At 68.3% G+C, this 22,481-nt stretch overlaps 2 protein-coding genes across 2 annotated transcripts; one reads left to right on the top strand and one right to left on the bottom strand.

Annotated features, from left to right (window-relative positions):
* Nucleotides 1-88: 88 nt before the first annotated feature.
* PLEKHG3 (pleckstrin homology and RhoGEF domain containing G3) lies at nt 89-5,386 on the top strand (the record flags this gene model as incomplete). Its single annotated transcript, XM_082000225.1, has 17 exons — nt 89-227; nt 437-756; nt 848-948; nt 1,049-1,118; nt 1,198-1,244; nt 1,311-1,461; nt 1,599-1,733; nt 1,838-2,020; nt 2,121-2,213; nt 2,291-2,377; nt 2,494-2,527; nt 2,611-2,718; nt 2,858-2,932; nt 3,080-3,118; nt 3,231-3,238; nt 3,347-3,532; nt 3,773-5,386. 17 exons carry the CDS (start codon nt 89-91, stop codon nt 5,384-5,386), a joined length of 3,390 nt encoding a protein of 1,129 aa, XP_081856351.1.
* A 1,353-nt stretch (nt 5,387-6,739) lies between these two features.
* Nucleotides 6,740-20,857, bottom strand: SPTB (spectrin beta, erythrocytic; the record flags this gene model as incomplete). The annotated part of the gene is given in 38 exon segments (XM_082000224.1): nt 6,740-6,910; nt 7,427-7,469; nt 7,562-7,735; nt 7,811-7,980; nt 9,935-10,016; nt 10,375-10,484; nt 10,603-10,799; nt 10,890-10,974; nt 11,049-11,187; nt 11,265-11,509; nt 11,599-11,973; nt 12,065-12,269; nt 12,545-12,675; nt 13,330-13,605; nt 13,707-13,796; nt 13,883-14,098; nt 14,305-14,568; nt 14,685-14,831; nt 14,903-14,993; nt 15,074-15,276; nt 15,367-16,126; nt 16,228-16,365; nt 16,444-17,311; nt 17,401-17,551; nt 17,717-18,019; nt 18,094-18,252; nt 18,700-18,749; nt 18,752-18,816; nt 18,899-19,086; nt 19,166-19,183; nt 19,185-19,279; nt 19,504-19,619; nt 19,722-19,801; nt 19,885-19,977; nt 20,096-20,269; nt 20,476-20,627; nt 20,709-20,757; nt 20,759-20,857. Coding segments are annotated over 38 exon segments (6,972 nt in total).
* Between the last annotated feature and the right edge of the window lie 1,624 nt (nt 20,858-22,481).

Below are 22,481 nucleotides of genomic sequence, written 5' to 3'. Positions count from 1 at the left end.
CTGAGCTCACCGGGAAGGTGTCCTGTGGGTGCGGCGGTGACGCACGGCCCCGGGACAGGGTGCCGGCAGGCAGTGGCTCAGTGCGGCTATGGCGCTGGTCCTGCTGGGGAGCCTCCTCCTTCGGGAGCATGGCCCCCAGCTGCCGGGATGCATCGCCCAGCTCTGGGGGGAGGGGGGGCGAACCCCAAAATTTGAGGACCCTCATGGGCCGGAGGCCTCGGTGGGCGGTGCTGTCTGGCCGGGCTGTATCCTGCCTCGGCCAATCCAGGGATTTTTGGGGTGGGGGGGTGCTGGCATCCCTCACCTGCAGGGTTTGGCCATCAAGTCAACCCCAAGGGGCTCTTTGCTGGGGGGGTGTGAGGCCCCCTTGGCCTTAAACGCTCCCCAGATCTCAGGGGGTCTCTGCACGCCCTAACCACGCCGCTGTCTCCCCCAGACCTGCGCTGTGCCCCGCCAGCGCTGGGGGATGCCAGCATGCCGGTGCCCGCCTGCCCGCAGCACCCTGCCCTGAGCCCGGTGCCAGAGCCCGGCTGTGCCATGGAGGAGCCGGCCGGCGGCATGGCCGAGCCGTGGGCTGAGGGGCTGCGCAACAGCAACAACAACGCTTCCCCGGGGGGGTGGCCGGGTGCCCGTGGCGGGCACGCCCTGGCACCTTTCGGCGGCCCTGGGGCTGAGCCCAGCTACCTGGGACGGGTGGTGCTGGAGATTGTGGAGTCGGAGCGCACCTACGCCCGGGACCTGCGCAGCATTGTGGAGGTGAGCGCTGGGGGGACAGCACCCCTCAACTGGGGTTTGGGGGGGGGGCCTGCTGGTTGCACCACCTCCGCCAACCGCGGGTGCCCGGCAGGGTTACCTGGGCAAGATCATCGATGCGGAGGAGCCAGTGCTGCGGCCGGAGCAGGTCAGCGCGCTTTTCGGCAACATCGAGGACATCTACGAGCTCAGCAGGTGGGTGCTCCCGGTGCCGCCGAGGGGGCACGACCGGTGCCACCCCGTCCCGCGGCTCTGGGGGACCGCTGTCACCCCATCCCCTCTGTCCCCCCCCCAGCACCCTGCTGCAAAACCTGGAGAGCTGTGCCAGCGACCCCGTGGCCGTGGCCGTCTGCTTCGTCAACCGGGTAAGGGCGGGCGTGGTGGGGGGCACCGGGGGGCCGCGGGGGCCGTGCCGGGCTCTCGCCGCACTCCCTCTGCCCGCAGAGCCAGGAGTTCGCCATCTACACCCAGTACTGCAACAACTACCCCAGGTGAGTGGGGGGGGCGCGGGCGGGCAGGGGGACGGGCAGGGGGCTGAGCCCGCTGCCTGCCCGCAGCTCGGTGGCGGCGCTGGCCGAGTGCATGAGGAGCAAGCCGCAGGCCCGGTTCCTCCGCGAGTGCCAGGAGCGGCTGCGGCACGCGCTGCCCCTCGGCGCCTACCTGCTCAAGCCCGTCCAGAGGGTCCTCAAGTACCATCTGCTGCTCCAGGTGAGCCGGCGCGTGGCGTGGCACAGCGCCGGCACCCGGCACGGGCGCGGGCGCCCGGTGTGGCATGGGCGCATGGCGTGGAATCGGGCACCGCGGCCTCCTTGCCGCAGCCCCGACGCCACGTCCTTTGCCGGCAGGAGATTGCCAAGCACTTTGAGCACAAGTCGGGGGACGACTACGAGGTGGTGCTGGAGGCCATCGACACCATGACCTGCGTCGCCTGGTACATCAACGACATGAAGCGCAAGCACGAGCACGCCATCCGGCAGCAGGTGGGCGCCGGCGGCGCGGCGGGGGGCACTGGGCGGGCGGCACCGGGCGGGCACCGCCGCGCTGGTGGGTGGCCTGACGTGCCCGTCCCCGGCGACCTGCGCAGGAGATCCAGTCCCTGCTGCTGGGCTGGAAGGGGCCGGACCTGACCAGCTATGGGGAGTTGGTGCTGGAGGGAACCTTCCGGGTGCAGCGGGTGCGCCACGAGCGTGCCGTCTTCCTCTTCGACAAGACCCTCCTCATCACCAAGCGCCGCGGCGACCACTATGTCTACAAGAGCCATATCCCGGTGGGTGCTGGCACTGGGGAGCCAGGGGCGTGCCGGGGATGGGGGATCAGGGGGTGCCGGGGATGGGGGAACCTGGGGGGCTAAGGGCCTCTCCCCACAGTGCTCCTCGCTGATGCTGATCGAGAGCACGCGGGACTCGCTCTGCTTCAGCCTGGCTCACTACAAGCACGGCAAGCAGCAGCACAGCCTGCAGGTAGGGGGGCACAGCGTGGGGGGCACCCTAGGGACACCCCTGCCCAGCCCCACCGCCTTCCATGTCCCCCCCGCCAGGCTAAGAGCGTGGAGGAGAAGCGCATGTGGACCCACCACATCAAGCGGCTGATCCTGGAGAACCACCACGCCATCATCCCCCAGAAGGTGAGGGCAGAGCGGGATGGGCGCCATGGTGGCACTGGGGTCTGCCCGCACGGCGAGGAGGGGGCGGCTGCACCCCAGCTTCACCCCCCCGTCTCTCCATCTTCCCTCTGCCCCAGGCTAAGGAAGCCATCCTGGAGATGGACTTGTTCTGTGAGTGCTGCCAGCGCCCCACGGTCCCCTCCCTGCCCTCGCGTGTGCCCCCTGTCCCACAGCGTCACCCCCTCTGCCCACAGACCCCCCACGCCTGCCCCGCTGCAGCCCCGAGCACTTGAAGAAGAGCTGGTCCTGCCAGCCCCTGGGCGACGCCGCCACCGAGCCGCGGCAGGGCCGCCGGCAGTCTGGTGAGAGCCGCGCACCCCCGGCATCCCCACCGCCGCGGCCATCCCCTTCCCTGGGGTGAAGCTGCTGCGGGTTGCACCGATGCCTGCAGGGATGGTGGGCACCGGGTGCCGGCCCTGACGGACGTTCCTGTCCCCGCAGAGCCCTTCCAGCACCGGGACCGCGCGGAGACGTTGCCAGACCGGCTGCACGGGCTCACAGGGCGCAGGCAGTCGGGTGTGGATGCCGGCAGGGACCAGGGACCTTGGCCGGGGTGGGGGACTGGGTGCCAGGCTGGGGATGCTGGTGGGCTTGGGGACGGGTCGGGGGACATGGGGACAATGCCACCGTTGCCTGATTTGGATGCCTGGCTTCCCCCCGCAGAGCCTGCCAAGCAGATCCTGCGGCAGCTGGGTGAGCAAGGTGAGCCGGCGCAGCCGCTGGCACTGGTGGGGCGGGTGGAAGGGCACTGGGGGGCATTTCAGGGTGCTGCACCCCACCCCTAACCTCTGCTTTTCTCTTTCTCAAACCACAGGACTCAAGGTAAGGCGAGGGTGTGGGGTGGCTTGGGGTGCCCGGTGCCCCTCCAGCCCTGGCACGCCGCTTGCCGGGGGGCACGGGGCACTGAGCCCAGCACTTGCCCCTGAGCAGCATGCTGGCAGCGACGGGGCCCTCCTGGAGGTGGGGGAGCCCCCCCAGCACCCCGGAGCCTGGGCAGTGGCTGAGGGCGTGGTGGAGGAGGAAGAAGAGGAGGAAGAGGATGATGCTTTGGGCAAGGACTGCCAGGAGGAGCTGCTCCATGCCGGGGACCCGCCGGTGGAGCCCCAGGAGGAACAGGTACCTGCCCTGGCCCCCCAAACCCCAGGGCGGGCACCCACTGCGTAGTGCTACCCAAGGCACCCCGCATCACTCCTGGGGCACCCCATGTCGCTCTCAGGGTCCCCCTTGTTACTCCCGGGGCCACTGTGGGTTCCTCAGCCATGGCTTGGCCAGGAATCGCTTCCAGCAGCGGTCCTGCTCGGAGCAGCTGTGGGGTCCCCTCCCAGCCCATGACACCCCACGTTCGCTCTTGCCTAGGCTGGGGGGCTCTTGCCGACGCCGGAGGGACCCAAGCGGCCGAGCAGCTGGGGGCCAGGGAGCTGCGAGAAGGTCAATGCGGCCCTGCAGCCCCCACCTGGGGGTCCCGAGAGACCCAGCACCCACCCGCCCACCCCTCTGCAGGCCGGCAGTGCCGGGGAGCACCCCGAGGGGCCGGGGGCACCCGAAGCCCTGTCCTCAGTGGGGACCCCGGCACCGGTGCTGCCCGGCGGGGAGGGGGAGCTGGAACGTGCTGCGGAGGAATTGCAGGGGCTGAGTAGCGAGGAAGAGGAGGAAGATGAAGAAGGAGCTGCCGGCAGCATCCTGCCACCCTCAGTTCTGGACCAGGCCAGCGTCATCGCCGAGCGCTTCGGCGGCGGTGGCAGCTTCTCCCGCCGCAGCAGCCTAGCGCTGGAGGGGCCGGCGGGGCGGCCGGCCAGCCGCAGCGGCAGCGCTCTCAGCCTGGACGGTGGCCCCCAGCTCGAGGCCGGGGAGCCCGGGGGGTCCCGCAGTGCCATCCCCTCGCCCGAGCCCCTCACCGGAGCCCGCCGGGAATCACTGCTCTCCAGCCGCGACCGCCTGCTCCTCGACAAGATCAAGAGCTACTACGGCCACGCTGAGCACCGGGACGCCGGCTTCAGCGTCCGCCGCCGCGAGAGCCTCTCCTTCATCCCCAAGGGGCTGGTGCGAAGCTCCGTCTGCCGCCTCAACGGTCTTCCCCGGCCCCCGGCGAGCCCCGAGCCCCCCGCCCCGCCGGTGGGGCCCGAGGCGGCACCAGAGGAGCCGTGCCGCGAAAATGGGCTGCAGCCCCCCGAGCCGCTGCTCATCCTGGAGGAGGACGACCTGGGCGCTGGGGACGAGGGGCCGCCGGCCGGGCCACCGCCGCGGCTCCTGCTGACCCCCCCGCACCCTGGCACCAAGGTGTACCAGCTGGCACGGCAGTACAGCCTCCGCATCAAGAGCCGCCGCGCCGGTGCCCGCTGCGCCCCGGCGCAGCCGGAGGAGGGGGACCCACGTGCCAGCACCCCCTTGGTGGCTGTGCCGCGAGATGGGGGGCTGGCGGCATCCCCCTCCCCGGGTGCCCCCCGCAGCCCCCTGAGCCCTGGCGGCGCGGAGTCCTTCGCCTGGCCTGACGTGCGGGAGCTTCGTGCCCGTTTCAGTGCCCCACGGCCCCCGCCAGTGAGCCGCAGCCGCTCGGCGCCCGAGGGGCCATGCCGGGGCGGCCGGCCGGCCGAGAAGGAGCGGGGCAGTGGCCGGAGCCGAAGCGCTGAGGCGGGTGGCGGGCCCAGCACCCCTGGGCCGGTGCCGGTGCGGCACAGCAGCGACGGGGCACTGTGGGTGGCGGCGGAGGCCCCTCTGGGTCCCGAGCAGCGGGTGCTGGTGCTGGAGCGGCCGCCGGCCCCTGCCGAGACCCCCACCTATGTGCAGATCCGCTCGCCCACCACCCGGGAGAAGATCTGCTTGAAGGCGGTGGTGGAGCGCTGCAAAGCCTACCAGGCCTCCGAGGAGTACCGGCGGCGCTGCCCTGAGCCCCCCGACACCCCCGAGCCCCCCCGCCACGGCCTCGTCAGGGACCTGCGGCAGAAATTTCAGACCCTCGACGCTGCCAGCTAGGTGTGCGATGGGGAGAAGGAGCACCCTGTGGACCCCTGTCCTGCCTGGGAGAAGGAGCACCCTGTGGACCTCTAACCTACCTGGAAGAAGGGGTGCCCCGTGGACCCTCAGCCTGTGCAGGAGAAAGGGGCGACTGCTGGATCCCCAGCTCACCCAGGAGGAGGAGCACCCTGTGGTCCTTCAACCTACCTGGAAGAAGGGGCACCCCATGGAGGGCCAGCCTGTTCAGGTGAAAGCGGCACCTCAGGGACCCCCAGCCTACCAAAAGAAGAGGCACCCTGTGGACCTCCAACCTGCCTGGAAAGAAGGGACACCCAATGGAGCCCCACCATGCCCAGGAGAAGGGGCACCCCATGGACCCCCAGCCCACAGGGGCACCCCACGCTCCCCCGGCGCCCAGCACTGCGCCCGGCTCGCTTTCACATCTTTATTAGAAAAAAAAATCCCAAACTGAACCAAAAGTTCCTCTCTGGTCGCCTGCACTCCCCCCAGGGCAGCTCAGCCCGGCTGTGGGTGCAGGGGTTCCCCCGGTCCCGGCAGCGGGGGCACAGGATGGGTGGTGCAGGAGAGGGGCGGTGGTGAGCGGTGGCCCCCGTGCCTGTGCACCCAGGGGCCAGGGCTCTTTGGTTGGGGCCCATGGCGGCCGGGGCTGCGCCCACACGCTGGGGTGGGCTGGGGGGTATGGCTTTGGGTGGGGTGGGGGTTCACCCATGGCAGCCCCCAGTGTGGGTGCGGGGTGCTGGGTGGGGGGCATGCACACGTGTGGGGTCTGCGCACCCGTGGCCGTGCACGCGGAGGGGTGGGTGCACCTGCATGCAGGGACACACGCGGGCACACGTGTGCATGCAGGGACACGTGTGTGCACGGGGCTGCCGCACACCCCTGTGCATGGGGGCACCCCTGGAGGGGCATGTACACACCTATGCACACGCGTGTGCAATCGGGGCAGGTACACAGCGACGTACGTATGCATCTCTGTTCACCTCTACATAGGAGTGTGCATGCCCTTAAGCATGAAAATCTATGTGTATATATATAAATACAAATATATATATACACACATGTGCACACAGGCACGTGTTCAATGCGCACGAGGTGTGCACGCTCATATATGTGCCACTATATGTATACATAGATGTGAACCCACACGTGCACTCGCAGAGGTGAGGGATGCGTCTACGCGTGCCCGTCCAGGGGCTGTATGGCTCCTGCACATGCATGAAGCCCGGCAGCGCCCCTATAGACCCGGCTGTACATATAGGTACGCGCACACGCAGGTCCCTGTGCACACGTGGCCACGGGCACCGCTGGCGTGACAGGGACCCGGGGCGTGGGGTCCCCGCCCCAGGGATGTTATTTCTTTTTTGGGAAGAAGCTGAACCGTTTCTCCTTGTCCTTGCGGGGCAGGGGGGGCTCGGGGGGGGCCGGGACCGGAGGCAGGGGCAGGCTCTGCGCCTTCCCCCGGCTGCTCCGGCACTCGGTTATTGCTGTGCTCAGCCCCTGCAGCCAGGCCTGCAGCTCCTCCTGCGGGCACAGGCGCGGGCTCAGGGGGGGCTCCCCTGGCCCCCCCCTCCCCCTGGCAGTGATGCCAGCTGCCCCGCATCTTCCCCAGCCACCCGCGTCCTCCTGCTGGCCCCTCTGGCCCCCCAGTGTGCCCCCGGGCATCACCTGCCCCCCACCCTGTCCTCATGGCACCCCTGGCCGCCCCACGGCCCCACAGGCAGCGCCAGCTACCCTGTGTGCCACTGAGCACTAGAAGTCACCCTGTGTGCGTCCCCAAGCACTACTGGTCCCCTCTGTGTCCCCTGGGCATCTCTGGCCACCCCCCTGTCCCCTGGGCACCGCCGGCGTCCCCTGGGAACGACCAGCCACCCTCTGTCCCCCTGGACAGCTCTGGCCACCCTCTTGGCCACCACTGGTCCCCCTCATGCCCCACCCTGTGTACCCCTGGGTGCTGCTGGCCACCACCATGGCCCCTGGGCATCTCCAGCCCCCCCAGGCACCGCCGGTCACCCCGTGTCCCCCCAGGACACCCCTCACCTCATCCTTGCCATGGAAGAGCCACTCGCTGCCATTGCTGAGCCTGGGGACAGAGCACAGGTGCCAGTGAGGCGTGTGCCACCCCACGCCACGCCGTGCCGTGCCACGCCGTGCCGTGCCACGCCGGTGCCTTACCTGAGTTTGAAGACATGCTTCTTCTTCTTGTAGCCGGCGGCCACCTCGCAGAGGGCATCCCGCAGCCCCAGGGGCTCCTCGCCGTGGCAGGGCAGCCCCAGCGCCCGGCTCTTGGCGTCCTTGAAGAAGGCGAGCTGGCCGCCCCGCAGCACGCAGTACCGCGTGCTCCACGACCTGCCGCCACACTGCCCCGTCAGCCCAGCGTGCGCCCACACCGCCCGGCGCCGCCGCCGCCGCCGCCACGCCTACCGGTTGGAAGCCCGTTTGGTGGCCGCCTCCAGGTCGTGCTTGCGGCCGAGGTAGCCCTCCAGCTGGACGTTGCTGGTGCGGGCCGGCAGCGTGGCCGGCTCCTCCGGCTCCTCCCGCGGCAGCCGTGGGCTCAGCGACGCCGGCTCCTCATCCTCCGTCGTCTGCGCCAGCTGCCGCAAAGCAACGGCCCTGTTACACTGCGGTGTCACCGCCCGCCACCTAAAGCCACATCCTGAGGTCCTGTCCCCTCCCATGGTGGCACCCCGCACGTGGGTCCCTGGCCCCAGCAGGGGCTCGCGGTCCCCAAGCTGGTGGCCCGGCAGTGGGTGCCAGCTGAGGGTGGGTCACCCCCAGCTCTCAGTGCCAGTGACCCCACCAGCTCCAGTACGCGGGAGCTGGCGGCTACTGGGAGGACCCCAGCCAGGGGCTGGGACATGGTCCAGCCCTGGGACCCGCACCCTGGGATCAGCACGGTGCTAAGTGCCCCCCCCCGAGATTTGGGGTGATGGAGTTGAGCCAAGCAGCCCTAGGAGCCATCCCGGTGTTGTCCCCCACTCAGGGGGCTTGGGGACAGTGGGGGATGCCGGCGGGCAGACGGGGTCTGGTCGGTGGCCATGGTGCCCGGCAAATGGGATGCCTGGTCCAGGGGCAGCGGCTGGGTGCCACAGGGGGGGTTCGGCCATGGCGGGTGCAGGGCCAGGGTGTGGTGATCCTGGGGTGCCCGTCCCCTCCTCCTGCACCCGGGGATGGTCCCAGCCCCGCGTGGCCGTGTCTGCCGGCACCACGGGGAGCGCATGGAGGCCCCACAGTGTGTCCTGACGAGAGGGACGGGAGGAGGGACGGTGTCCCTGGCAGTCAGGAGGTGACCGTGTCCCCAAGCAGGCAGGCAGAGAAGGATTGTGTCCCCGAGCAGGCAGGCAGTAGTCTTGTCCCCAAGCAGAGGGGGCTCCTGTCCCCAAGCAGGTGAAAGTGGCCATGTCCCCAAGCAGGCAGAGGGGGGTCCTGTCCCCGAGAAGCCAGAAGGTGCCCGTGTTCCCAAGCAGGCAGAAGTGATCTTGTCCCTGAGTAGGTCTCAGGGATCCTGTCTCCAGGCAGGCAAAAGTGATCTTGTCCCCAAGGAGCCAGAAGATGCCCATGTCCCCAAGCAGACAGCAGAGGCAGAAGGGGTTCCTGTCCCCAAGCAGGCAAAGCAACCAGAAAGTAATCCTGTCCCTGAGCAGGCAGGGCAGGCAGGAGGAGCAGAGAGGCTGGCAGTGAGAACAGGGTGGCTGGCAGACAGGGTGACGATGCCTCAAGGGTGGCAATGCCCTGTAGGGTGACGATGCCCCGCAGGGTGACGATGCCATGTGGGATAACGACGCCCCACAGGGTGCTGATGCCTTGTAGGGAGGGTGACAATGCCCCATGGGGTGCTGGTGCCCCACAGGGTGACGATGTCTTGCAGGGTGCCAATGCCCCATGCCGTGGTGATGGCTCTTGGGGTGACGATGCTTCAGAGGGTGACATCCTCATGGGGTGACGATGCCCAAGGCATGACGCCGCCGCAAGGCCCACATGCTGTGGGGCTGACGCGAGCACGGCCAGCCAGGAGTGCCGCTGCTGTGTGTCCGCGGGCAGCTCTGCCCGCTGTCCCCTCCGTGCCGGCCGCGGCAGAGCTGGCCCCGCTCCCAGGGCTGGGTGCTTGGGAAGCCGGGTGCCACGTAGCCGGGGCCGTGCGCTGTCGCCGTGGTTTCTCCCAGGACACACGCTGCCTCGCCGACAGCAAAGGATGGTGGCCGGGATCTGCCCGTCCCAGGGCAGACACTCCAGCTCTGGCTGCTGCCCCGATCCCAGAGACACCCATGCACCCATGGGTGCCAGCCTCCACCAGCTGGCCCGAGCCTGGTCACGGGGAGCAGGGGTGCTCTGAGCCGCCGCAGGGGAAGGTGCAGCACCCGTGTGCCCGCCCGGCCTTTTTGGGGTCATTTAGCATTTATTCATCTCAAGGCAAGGAACAAGGCAAGGGCTGGGAGTGTGGGGAGCCATCGGCACGCCACCGTCACGGGGTCTGCCAGGAGCCTGCGGGACACGCGGGGAGACCTTTTTTGCTGCTGGGGAAGGAGAAAGCTAAACTCAAGAACTGACCGGCTCTGGTCCGTCGGCGGTGGGCGGAGAGGTGTCCCGCATGCTCGTGCCCTTCCTCCTCTCCTCCTCCTCCTGCTCAGACCTGCGGCAGGGAGGCAGTCCACTCAGTGTCCCCAGCACAGTGCGGCACCCCCGAAATCCCCGTCCCAGCCAGCTTGCTGGGGAAATACAGCCACAGTCTTGCAGGGACCTGGGACTGGCTGCTGCCCTCCTGTCCCCACAAAGGGATGAAAACCCAGGCATGGCAGGGCTTGACCTTCACCTCTGCTCCTCACCTGCATTGACTTACTGCTCCCAAAGGGCAAATTGCTAAAAAACCCCTTAATGCTTTGAGAAGAGGGATGCTGGAAACAATGCTCAGGAGCCGGCCGAGTGCCACAGGCTGCCCCTGGCCCGAGATGCTGCTGCGGCAGCCTGGGGATGGCACCGGCGTCTCTTACCCGGCCTCCAGCTCCCCATCCAGATCCAGGCGGTAGTCGGGATCCTCGGTGCCTGTTAATCCATCCCGCGCGAGCCTCTCACGCAGCGTCCGCCCACCCAGGAGCTCCAGCTGCCGGGGAAGGGGACAAAGGCATTAGGGGCTGGTATGGATGCGGGGTGGGGAAACTGAGGCAGAGCAGGCAGAGGTGAGCCGGGACCGGCTGTGCCCCATCCAGAGCCTTCCTCACCGTCGTCAGCTTCCTCAGGGCGGCGATGCGCTCCTCCCAGGTGGCCGAGGACTTCTCAAAAGCTTCATGCCGCTTGAGCAGCTTCTCCACCGCGTCCACCGTCTGCCCATAGTCGCTGCTGGCCAGATAGGGCTCCTGCGCCATGAGCCACGACTCGGCCACCGAGGCGTCCCGGGAGAACTGGCACACCTCCAGCACTGCGGGCAAGGAGGGACGCTGCTCAGCCCCCTGCTGCCACCACCCCCCGGCCGAGCCGCAGTCCCCCCCGGCACCGCCAGCACACTCACGCAGCCGCAGCCGGTCCCAGCGCTGCTCCCACGTCTCCATCATGGCCTTCCTCTTCTCCACCAGCTCCACCAGCTTCGCTTTGATCTACGAGGGGATACCGTCACAGGGTGGCCCTGGTGGCACTGTCCCTGCCACCCCCTGGCCCTGGCTGCCCTCACCTCGGGCGAGTCCTGGTGCTTGCGCTGCAGCAGCTTCTTGCCCAGCTCGATGCAGGTGGTGAAGTTCTTTCCCCGGGCGTCCACCTCGGCCCTGATGCCCTGGTGGTACTTCATGAGCAGCTCCACCGAGGAGACGTCCCTGGGGACAGAGAGGCGCCGGCGTCGGTGGTGACGTCGGTGCCGGGTCCCGGCAAACGGCGCTGGGCACAGCCATACCTGGGTTTCTCCTGCGTCTCGATCTGCCGGACGGTGCTCTCCATCCAGGAGAGCAGGTCCCGTGCCATGCCGAAGAAGCGATGCTTGTCGGCCGTGTCCACCAACCGGGCCCGGCGCCCGCTGCACGCCTCCAGCAGCGCCCGCAGGGCTCGCGCCACCTCCTGCTCCTGCTCCTGGATGCCGGCCGCCTTCTCCCCGGCGTAGGCGGTCTGCAGGCGCACCGCCCTCTCCCGAAACTGCTGCACCTGCCCAGCGGAGCCGGAGAGCGGGGGGATGCTGAGTGCCGGCAGCAGTGGTGCTGGGCGTCCCCGCCGGCTCCGGGGTGCAGCCTCACCTGCGCCTCCAGCAGCTGGAGGTCATGCTCGAAGGCGCTGTGCATGCGGTGGAAAGCCTCCACCGTGCCAGCGTCCTCGCCCAGGTCCTGGGGCAGCTCCTGGCGCCGGGTGGCGATGAGGGCCAGCAGCTCGGTGCCGTCGTAGAAGTACTTGTGCAGGTCGTGGGAGGCGGCGAGGAGCTGCATGCGGGTGTCGATCAGCTCCAGGAGGTCAGCCCAGCTCTCGTTCAGCCCGTCCTTCCACTCGGCCATGGTGGCCGCCTCCGTGTGCCCTGCGTCAATAAGGTCCTCGATGGCCAGGTTCACCCGGTCCACGCGCTCCTGCCCCACGCTGCCCGTCTCCCGCGCGAACTCCCGAAACTTCTCCCGCAGGAGCTGCACAGGGGAGAGAAGAGTCAACTTTGCTCACCCTCCCCCAAACCGCACACCGGCATCGCCATGCCTGCACCGGCACCAACATCCTCACCGTGACGTGGTCCAGGTCCTGCCCCATTTCCTGGGAGGAGGCGACCACGTCGCGCTCGGCAATCCACTGCTCCAGGTCCTCCACCTCCCGCTTCAGCTGGAAGAGGTGGGACATGTTCTCCAGGCGCCGGCGGCGCTCCTCAGCCACCTCCTTCAGCCCCGCGTAGTGCTTGTCCACCTGGCCCTGCAGCCGGATGATCTGCTCCCTGTGCGGCCCCGGCACACAGACACCCCAGTTCTCACTCGGGAAAAGATGCCCCTGACCCGTCCGTGTTGCCAGCTGGGGTTTTTTTTTATTTTGTAGGTCGGGACCCACTCTGCGCTCCCTGCATCCCTCTGCCACCAACTCCCTGATGCAGCCGGGGCAATGCCACCCAGCCGGAGCAGCCAATGCCACCGGCGCTCCAGTCGAACCACCCACCCACAGCTGAGGGCATGGGGTTGCCCCGCGAGATGGGGGGCACGCGGCGGTGGCACCTACCCCTCAGGGTGGCCGGCAGAGAGCAGCTGCTGAGCCCTCCCCGCCAGCTCCTTGATGGTTTGGCCATAGTCCTCGATGGACCTCTGCTGCCGGATGTGTCTCTTCAGCATCACCAAGCCACTCTCCTCATCCTGTGGCACGGCAGACACCAGCACCCATCAGCACCCACACAGCCGTGAGGGAGAGACCAGGGTCCAGCCCCGGTGCCCCTAGTGCGGGCATATCCTGCCTCTGTCTGGTGCAGCAGGGAGCAATGGCGAGCTCAGCGGGGCATGGCATGGGGTGGTGTGTAATGGCACAGGACGGAATGGTGTGCAACGGCATAGCACGGCATGGATTGCAATGGCCGAGCACGGTGTGGTGCAGGATGACATGTGATAGCACAGCATGCTGTGTGGTGACAAAGCATGGCATGGGATGACCTATAAATGGCATGGCACGGCATATAACAGCACAGCATGACATAGCACGGGATGGTGTGTAACGGCGTGGCGTGTAACGGCACGGCTTGGCATGGGATGGATAGTGTGTTATAGCACAACACGACGTGGGGTGGGATGGCATGGCACATAATGGCATGGCATGGGGTGTAACAGCACAGCACGGCATGTGATGGCACGGCACGGGTTGGCATGCAATGGCACAACACAGCACGGTACAGGACGACGTTTAACAGCACAGCATGGCACAGCCGGGGTTTAGATGGGCTGCGCCAGCACGGCACAGCATGGCCTGGCACAGAGCCCCCCCCCAACACGGGGGCACCACGTAGAGCCCTCTCTCACCTTTGGCTTCTCCTCAGCTCCCATGAAGAGCTCCTGCTCGCTGACCCAAGCCTCGGCCTCGCCGGCGTCCAGGTAGTACTGCTGGGCCTCGCCAGCCTCCTGCAGGCGCCGGTGCCGGGCGGCCGTCTCTGCCCGCAGCGTCTCCCACAGCCCCCGCAGCTCCTGCGCCCGTGCCTCCAGCTCCGGGCTGGGCTTGTCACCGCTCGCCGCCGCCTCGCCCCGGCTCAGCACCTCGGCCAGGCGGGGGGCATGGCCTGCCAGCTCCTTCTGCAGCGTCTGCCGGTGGGGCGAGCGGTCACGCTGGGGCTCACCCGTGGGACGGGCGGCCCCACAGGACTGGCCGGGGTGGCGGGTACCGCCGCTGCACCTGGGCTCACCTCGTTCCTCTTGGCCAGGCGCTGCACACTTGGGAGGTCGGTGCCGTGCTCCGTCGACCTTGCCAAGGGCAGCCGCTCCTGCACCCACAGCTGTGGGCGAGAGCACCCGCTGAGCGCCGCACGGCACCCACGGGTGCCCCCGGCATGCCTGACCCCGCCGCGGTGAGGATGCTCACCGTCTCATCCTCCAGGTCCCGCCCAAGCTGGTACATGGCCTTGGCGGTCTCCAGCTCCTTCCGCCTCTTCGCCAGCGGCTCCAGCAGGTTGAGGAATCGCCGCTGGAGCCTCTGCTCGTGCCCGTCGGCATCCGGCACATCCCCGGCAGGGGGGGGCCCCTGCCACCCTAGCTCCTCCAGCTCCTTCATCCGCATTCCCACTTGCTCTTCCAGCCTCTGGCAGGGAAGAGCCCTGTGAGTTGGGGGGCAGAGCCGGGCTGGGGATCCCCAAGGCACTGGCCAGCCCCGCTCAGGGCCACGACCCGGCACCTCGGACCCCCTGAGCCAAATGGGGGGCAGTGCCCCCCTGCCCAAAGGGAAGGGTGAGGTGCCAACAACCCTTCCGCCCCACCAGCCGCTCAGCTGGCAGCACCAGCACCCACCGCCAGCCTCTTCAGCAGCAGGTTGGTGGCGGTGAGGTCCTTGGCCTCCTCGGCAGCGCGCAGCTCCTCCTCTGCCTGCCCCAGCCAGCCCTCCAGCTCCCCATAGCTCCGGGCATACAGCGCCGACCGGTTGGCCTCGAAGAGCTGCCGGCCCTTCTCCTCGGCGGCACCACGCAGCCCGTCCCATCGCCGCCGCAGCTCATCCAGCTGCCGTGCCACCACTTCGCCGTACTGCGGTTTGCGGCTCGCCAGCTCCTTCCCCTCCTGCTGGCCACACCAAAGAGGTTAGCGGCTGCCACGGTGCGGCTCCACGCCGATACTGGGACCTCCTGCCCGGCCGGGGGACGGTGAGGCTTCCAGGCACCGGTCCCGGCACCCACCGTCTCGATCTTCTCCAGCCAGCCCTGGTTGGGTGCCAGCTCGGCCATGAACGCCTGGTGCTTCTGCCACTTGCCGTGGAGGCCGCGGGCTTCGCCGTAGGAAGCGTCCTGCGCCGTCAGCATCTTCTCCTCCACCCAGGCGTCGAGCTGCGGGTGAACGGTGTCAGGCCTCAGCGGGTGGGGACCTCCCGGTGCCACCGGCTGTGCCGCATCCCTACCTCCCGGCAGCTCTGCAGGAAGGTCTGCAGCTCGTGGTTGTCCTGCAGCAAGCCCGCTGCCTCCTCCGCCTTGGCCGTGACAGCCCCGTGCCTGGCAGAGTGACCGGAGATAGGCAGCATCAGCCCTGCTGCCCATGCACTGCCCGCCCTCCAGCCCGTCGCCGGACTCACCGCTCCTGGAGGGCCTGGCACTTCTCGGTGATCTTCTCAGCAAAGACGTTCCCCTCGGCCACCAGCTTGGCGCCACCGGCCACCACCTCGGGGACCTTCTTGGCGCTGCTCTCCACGCCGGCGCGGAAGTCCTGGAAGCGGTGCAGGGCGGCGGCCGAGCCCTCCAGTGTGGCAGGCAGCTCCAGGTGTGCCAGCGTGTACTCCTGGCGGGGCACAGCAGGGGGTCAGTACCCCTTTGGGGTGCCCATGAACCAGGAACCGGCTTCTCCCCGGGACCTCTCTTGGGCACCCACCTGGTTGGTGAGGAGGATTTCCACCTGCTTGGCATCGCGGAGGAACTCCTGGAAGCCGTGGCACTGGGCGAGAAAGCGATGCCGGGCCTCCGCCATCCTGCCCAGCGCAGCCCAGCCAGCCTCCACGCCGCGCAGGCGCTGCCGCAGCCCCTCGTACTGGGGGTCCGCCTGCTCCCCCACCACCTGCTCCCCCGCCTCCATCAGGGCGGCAAAGGCGGCCGCGTGCTCTTCCGCGTCCCGCCGGGCAGCCTCGTGCCGCCGCAGCAGCTCCTCTGCCTCGGCCAAAGAGACCGGCACGTCGTCGGTGGCCGCCACGGCTTTCTGAGCCCCGAAGAGCCAGGCCTGGAAGTCATCCAGGTCCTGCAGGAAGCGCCGGAGCTGCCCGGCTTCCCCCAGGGAGGCCGCCCGCTCCCCCAGAGCCTCCTGCAGCTCCTCCCAGGCGGCCGCCGCCGCCGCCAGCCGCTCGGCCGCCTCCCCGGCCACCTCGGGCCGTTCCTCGGCCAGGCAGTCAGCCTGGGAGCGCAGGGCGGCCAGGCGGTCCTCGGCGACGGCCAGCTCTCGCTCGATGCCGTAGAGCTTGCGCTGGGTGGCCAGGACGCCGGCCAGGTCCCGGCCCAGCTCCGCGGTGGCCTCGACTGCCCGGGCTTTGCCCCGCAGCCATTGCCGGGTCTCCTCACACTCCAGACGGTAGTTGAGGAGGCGCAGAGCCGAGCCCACTGCCCGGCGCCGCTCGGACACCAGCTCCCTGAACCGGTCCCACCTGCAGGGCGGAGGCGGGTGACGGCAGGGGATTCGGCCAGTAGGGACTGGCCCGACTGCCCCGGCATCAGCCAGTTGCCCCGGCATCGCCTGCCACCGTACCTCTCGTTGAGCTGCTCCCGGCACTGCCGGACCTGGGGACTGCGAGGGTGCCCGCTCGCCAGCAGCCCGTCAGCTGCCTGGTTGACGGCGGCGATCTGAGAAGCCACGGTGGCCATCTCTTGCTCCAGCCCATCCAGCCTGCAGGGATGGCCAGGCTGAGAACGGGCCACACCTCGGTACACAGCATGGCAGCGCCGCCACCGAGCGAGCCCCTACCTGTGCTGCGCCACATCCAGGTCCTCCAGCGCCTGGGGAACGTCCGGCTGCCCCAGCCAGGTCTCCTTGGCTCCCATCCAGAGGTGGCAAGCGTCGCTCTCCCCGAAAACAGTGTAGAGGTCGAGGGCGTCCTGCAGCTGGCGGCCCCGCCGCTCAGCCAGGGCGGCCGCCTCGGCGTGCAGCTCCCGCAGGGCTGCCAGCCGGCTCTGTGCCTCGGGGCCGGCCCGCAGCTCCGGGGGGAAACCCTCGGCTTGCCGGGCCAGCCCGTCCAGCTGCTCCTGGGCGGCCGCCATCTCCTCCAGCAGCTCCTGGTGCTGCCGCAGCAGGGCGCGGGTGCGGGACTCGTCCTGGCCCAGCTCCTCGGCGGCCGCCCGCCGGCGGGCATCCCGCAGCCCCTCTGCCAGCTCCTCCGCGTCCGCCTGGAACTGGAAGAAGCCCTCGGCCTCCCGCAAGCCGCGCCGGCGGAAAGCCGCCAGCTCCTCCAGCTGCGCCCACAGCACCCGCACTGCCGCTCCCCGCTCCCGCAGCTGGCCGGCCGCCTGGCCCGCCGCCACCAGCCCCTCGCCTGCCGCCAACGCCTGCTCCAGCCGGCCGCCCCGGCTCCGCAGCTCGGCCTCGAAGGTGGCGTGCCGGCGCTGGAGCAGCAGCACGCCCGGCAGGTCCTTCCCAAAGTCCAGGGAGGAGTAAAGCTGCTCCTGCTCCTTGATCCAGCCCTCCGCCTCGTCCAGCTCCCACAGGCAGGTCCAGAGGGACCGGGACTGCTCCAGCAAGGCTCTCCTCCGGGCCGCCAGCGCCTGCAGCTCCCGCCGGCACAGCTCCAGGTGGCTGACGCGGTCCCGGATGACTTTGGGGTTGCAGGGACGGTAGCCTGGCCAGGGAGCAGGATGGGCGCCTGTCAGCAGGGCGTCCCGGCTTCCCCTGCCCGTGCCGCGGTCCTGGGCACCCCGGCATGCCTACCCTCGGCGTCGGCGAAGCGGAGGGCGGCAGCGCTGATGGCTCGTGACTTCTCTGCCTGCAGGGCCATGTCGCCCTCCAGCAGCCGGTGGGTCTTCAGCAGCTCCTCCGCCTCCAGAAGGTGCTTCCCGGATTCGGGGGAAGCCAGCTGCACCTGCGGGAGAGCCCCAGCCATCACCCAGTGCTGGCTCCAGCAGACGGCACCCATCACCACCCAAAAGCCGCTGCCAGCACCCCAGCATCTCCTCTGCCTCCCCAGAGGGGTCCCGGTGGGACCGAGGCACCCCACCCACGGTGGTACCCAAGGCCCACAGCTCACCTTGACCTCATCCATCCAGTCGATGCTGTGGAGCATCTCCTGGAAGAGGTGCTGCAGAGCAAGGTTCATCTCCAGGCGCTGGCGCCGGGCAGCCAACAGCTCCAGGAGCTGCTCCCAGAGCCGCAGGATGTTGTCCTTGCGCCCGTTGATGCGCTGGATGTCGTGGTAGCCCTCCACCTCCAGCTCCTTTGCCACCGCCTTGATGGCCTGCACCCGCTCCTTGTAGGCAGCCGTGTCGGTCTCGATGGCTTCATGCTTCTTCTTGGCCGCCTCCACCGCCGGCAGGTCCTGGCCAAAGTTGTCCTGCCCCGGCACAAAGCCCGTGGTGAGGCTCTGGCAGGGCGCCTGGTCCCTGGGGTCAGCGTCCCCGGTCTCACCTGGGCCACCAGGCGCTGGTTCTCGCTCAGCCAGGCCTCCCGCATGGCCGCTTTGCGGTCAAAGCGCCGCGCCAGCTGCTCCAGTTTCTCCTGCCGGATAAGCTCGGTGCGCAGTGCCAGCTCCCGCTCATGCTCCGCTTTCTCCAGCTGCTCCCAGGCCTGGGGGAAGGTGGCACCGGACAGGGGTGGCACCCATGTCCCCTCACCCACCTGTGTCTTGTTCTACTGGTGAACCCCAATGTGATCCACGAGTGGGGGAGCATGGCTGGAGGAACCCAACCTGCCCGGGAATGGGCATGACCTGTCCAGGATAGACTCAACATGTCCTGGGATGGACTTGAGCTGCCTTGGGAGATGGACCTGAACTTCCCCAGGAGATGGACCCCAACCTGCCGCCAGGAGATGGACCTGACTTGCTCTAGAACAGACCCAATCTTCCCTGAGATGAACCTGAACTGCTCTGGGAGATGGACCTGAGCTGCCCAGGACAGCCTGGGGAGCAAAGCCCCAGGGGATACCAGGGGAAGAGCTGTCCTGGTGCCGCCGGAGCAGCCGCATGTCCCCACGGCATGGCATGCGGCCAGGCTGCTGGGATGGGCCCCGTACCCGGTTGATGTCGGAGACCAGGCGTCCCTCGTGCGGGGTGTAGACACGCTGTTGTTGGCTCGCATCCGCGACTGGATGGTGAAGAGCAGCACCTCCAGGTTGCCCTTCTCCTGAAACCTGCCCCGGAGACAGCTCAGCCCAGGGCACCCACGGGTGCTCAACACCACCGTGCGGGCATGGGAGGCTTAGGGGCGCTTACTTGGGGGGCTTCTCCACAGTGCGGTACGTGCTGAAGGCTTGCAGCTGGTGCTGCACCCCAGCCAGCGAATTGGCGAAGCTGCGGCTGTTGAGGGAGGCGATGGTCTGCTCGATCCAGGTGAGCAGGTCGGATGCCAGCCCCCCGTAGCCCTCGATCATCCGCTCTGTCTCCTTGGCATGCTCAATGACCTGCGGCGGGGCCAGTGGTGAGCGTGGGGTGCCAGCATCCCAGCAGAACCACCCCCCCCACCTCAATGCCATCCCCTACCTTTCCCAGACGCCTGCCCCTCCACCTCCAGGACCTTCATCTTGGAGAAGTAGTGGTAGAAGGCCACCACATAGGTGATGATGGACTTCTCGTCGGGGTTCTCAGTGAACACATCTGCCCGGTGTGAGCAAGAGGTGTCAGACCTGACCCAGCCTCTGCTTCACCCTAGCATCATCCCAATGGCAATGGGCCACCACGGCCTCATGAGGTCCCTCCTTGCTCCCACCCAAACCCCCCTTCCATGAGGTGGAAACCTCTCTGTCCCTCCACAGGGCTTGGGCATGTCCCAGGATGCAATGGGGAAACCGAGGCAGGAGGGTTGGCAGTGGCAGCCTCACCTTCGGGGTCGAGGAGCGGGGTGATGCCCAGGTGCCGCTCTGCCACGCTGAACGCGTGCTCCAGGTTGTGTCGGGCATTGGATTTGGTCAGGTTTTGGAAGTCAACCAGCTCAGGCCTGGGGACAGAGGGCACAGGACAGTGGTGAAGCATTGATGGGACATCCACCGGTGCCACCACTGCCCTGGCATGTCCCGGTGCCCACCGCCATGCTGCCTACCTGTGCCTGTGGATGAGGGCGTTGAAGGCCAGCCCGTCCTTCCAGCTCGAGGTGAAGTTGGTGACATTCACGTGGGGGTACCTGCAATGGGGACAGGATGTCACCATCACCCTCTGGGCACCCCCAGTCCCCGGCACAGTGGGGTGTGGGTTCCACCACCTACCCCCGCTGTCTTCATCTGGCACCAGAGCAGCAGCGCATCCCTGGCAGAGCGTGTCTCCCGGCCCTCCTGTGTCTGCACGATGATGTCCTGGATCTGGGGGGCAGAAGGACATCCCAGGGTTGGAAGAGGACATCCACGGAGGAGGGTTCCTGCTCGGGAAGGAGCCATGGGGTGCTGAGCTGAGGGGTGGCCCACACCCACCCAGCCCCACCTGGAAGCGGAGGATGATGGTCCAGATGAGGCCGAGGACGAGGCGGTGGTTGCCGTCCACGATGTCGTGGGAACCCATGTTCTCCAGGTGCACCCTCTGCTCCTTCAGGAACTGCAGCGCCTTGTCCACGTTCTCCAGGCAGTGGATCCGCATCCGGCCCTTGGTGGGCTTTGGCTGGGACATGACAGTGCTTAGCACTCTCCACTCCACACTGTGCACCCCCACCCCTGCCTGGGACACCCCTGCATCCCTGCTGCCACCCCAACCCTGGTGGAGCCTTGGTCAACACCAAGCCTTGGTGGAGCACCAGAGTTGGCAGGGCATGGCACAGCATGGCATGACACGGGTCCCAGGGTCTCCAGCTGGATGGAAAGTCCTACCAGAAGCTCTCCTGACAACACCTCCAGCAGCTTGATGAGCCCCCGCCCATCCCGGAGGTCCATGTAGAGGTCCGAGATGCGGCAGGTGACACGAGCCAAGTGCGAGTTCACCCACTTGGTGAAGGTTTTCTTCTGCACAGCCTCCCGCTCGTCTGCAACGAGAGCGGGCACCGTGGCACCGGCGGCAGGGACAAGCCGGGAGGACCGAGGGGGACCCAAGACCCACCCCTGACCTGCCAAGGCTTTGATGCGTGAGCGCTCGAAGAGGCGCGCTGAGCTGTTTGTCGTTGTCCAGCTCATCGTCGGAGGCGTCCCAGCGGACGTTGATACGGCTGTACTGCTGCTGCAGCTCCAGCTGCTCGTAGTCGTTCGCTGAAGTCATGGTCCCGGTGTCCCCCGGCCGGGTGGCCGTCAGCTACCGGCAAGAGGCCCCTGGGGAGAGCAGGGGCCATGGGCATCGGCGTCGCCACGGCAGCTCGCCGTCTCTGCCGCGCGTGAGGATTTGCGGCTCAGAGCTGCTGGTTAAGCTGCTCAGAGGGATTTAGCCTCGCCCCCACCCAGGTGTTGGGGGGCACCTGGGTGCCGCACGCTCAGGATTCGCCCCGCTGGCATGGACCCCTGTGCTGAGCCGTGCCAACGGCTACTTATGGCGGTGCTTCCCCACCCAGGTCCTGCCTGCCCACCCAGCATCCCGGGCCAGGTTCCCAGGGGTGTCCCCCCCAAGCCTTGGGTGCCCCCGGGGGAAGCGGGTGCTGCTCACGCCCACCCCGACGCCTGCGCCGTGGAGGGGCTTCGCCGGCACCCGTGGCAGAAAGCGGGTGACAGCTGCTGGCGGGAGGGGCTGCTCGCCCCCGGGGACATTTGAGACACAGATAGGACATGGCCGGTATCTAAAAATGCCTCCGAGCAGCTGTTGGCGGCCGGGCTGGCGGGAGGAGGCTGCTGGGGCCCCCGAGGGGTGCAGGGAGCCGGGCTGGGGGCTCCCCACGGCCGGCACCCCAGCCGGGACCGCCTTGGCACCCCAGAGCCACTGGGAGCCCTCGGCCATGGGTGCACGGTGCAGCTGGGGAAATCCCTGGGTGTCCCCAAACCCCTCACGTCCCCACGAGCCGGGACAGCCCGTGGCCGCCGGCCCCCAGGGACCCCCCCAGGCAGCCGGCGGGCAGGAGAGCTTTATCGGGGCTGGCAGGGCTGGGCCCCATCTTTGCACCCTAATCGCGGCCGCACAGGCAGGGCCTTGGCTCGGGGGCTGGCGCGCACACGAGGGCGTGCAACGACACCAAGGAGCGTGCAAGAGCATGCACGTGCTAGCCAGGACATGTAGGAGCATGCCAGAGCGTGTAAAAGCACGCACATGTGAGCAAGGCCGCACGAATGCATGCAAGAAGGCATGTGAGAGCGTGCAAGGCCATGCAAGCGCACGCAGGAGGACGCGGGAACGCGCAAAAGCGGGGCCCGCAGCCCTCCGTGCCGTGGCTCCGTGCCACTGCCAGCCAGCGCAGCTGGCGCTGGGCTCGCCCTCCTGTCCGCAGCAGAAAACCCTGGGAAGCCAAATTTGGGGACCTCCAACCCAACACCAGGGGAACTGCAGCCAGTCAGCCTGGGGACTGTGAAACAGGTTGGGTGTGCTGAGTTGTGTCAGGTCCCTGTGGCACACCGCAGCCCGGCAGGAGACCTCAGTCCTGGCGGGGCCTCTCCAGACCACCACAAGAGCAGCGGGGCCATGGCTGCAAGAGTTCAAGGAAGAGGAGGAGATCATGCTGAAGGGAGCCCAAGGGAGCTGCCAGTGTGCATTTTGAGCGTGGGCGCTCGCTGACCCTTTAAATCTCCCTCTGCCGCACACCGGTGCCCTCCCAAACAGCCCTGTCTGCCAGAGCCACGCCGCTGCCGGCACCCACCGCCGGGGATTGTCATTTCTGCCTGCTTGGCGGGAGGAAAGCCGGGAGTGCCGAGGTGCCGGCCCTGCCGCGAGCATCCTGCGGCCGAGGCCAAGGCAGTGTTGCCTT

Source organism: Phaethon aethereus, assembly GCF_964289735.1.
Source record: "Phaethon aethereus genome assembly, chromosome: 5".
Classification (NCBI taxonomy): domain Eukaryota; kingdom Metazoa; phylum Chordata; class Aves; order Phaethontiformes; family Phaethontidae; genus Phaethon; species Phaethon aethereus.
Note: the sequence above shows the minus strand (reverse complement) of the source record. Positions and strands in the feature narration are given on the sequence as shown.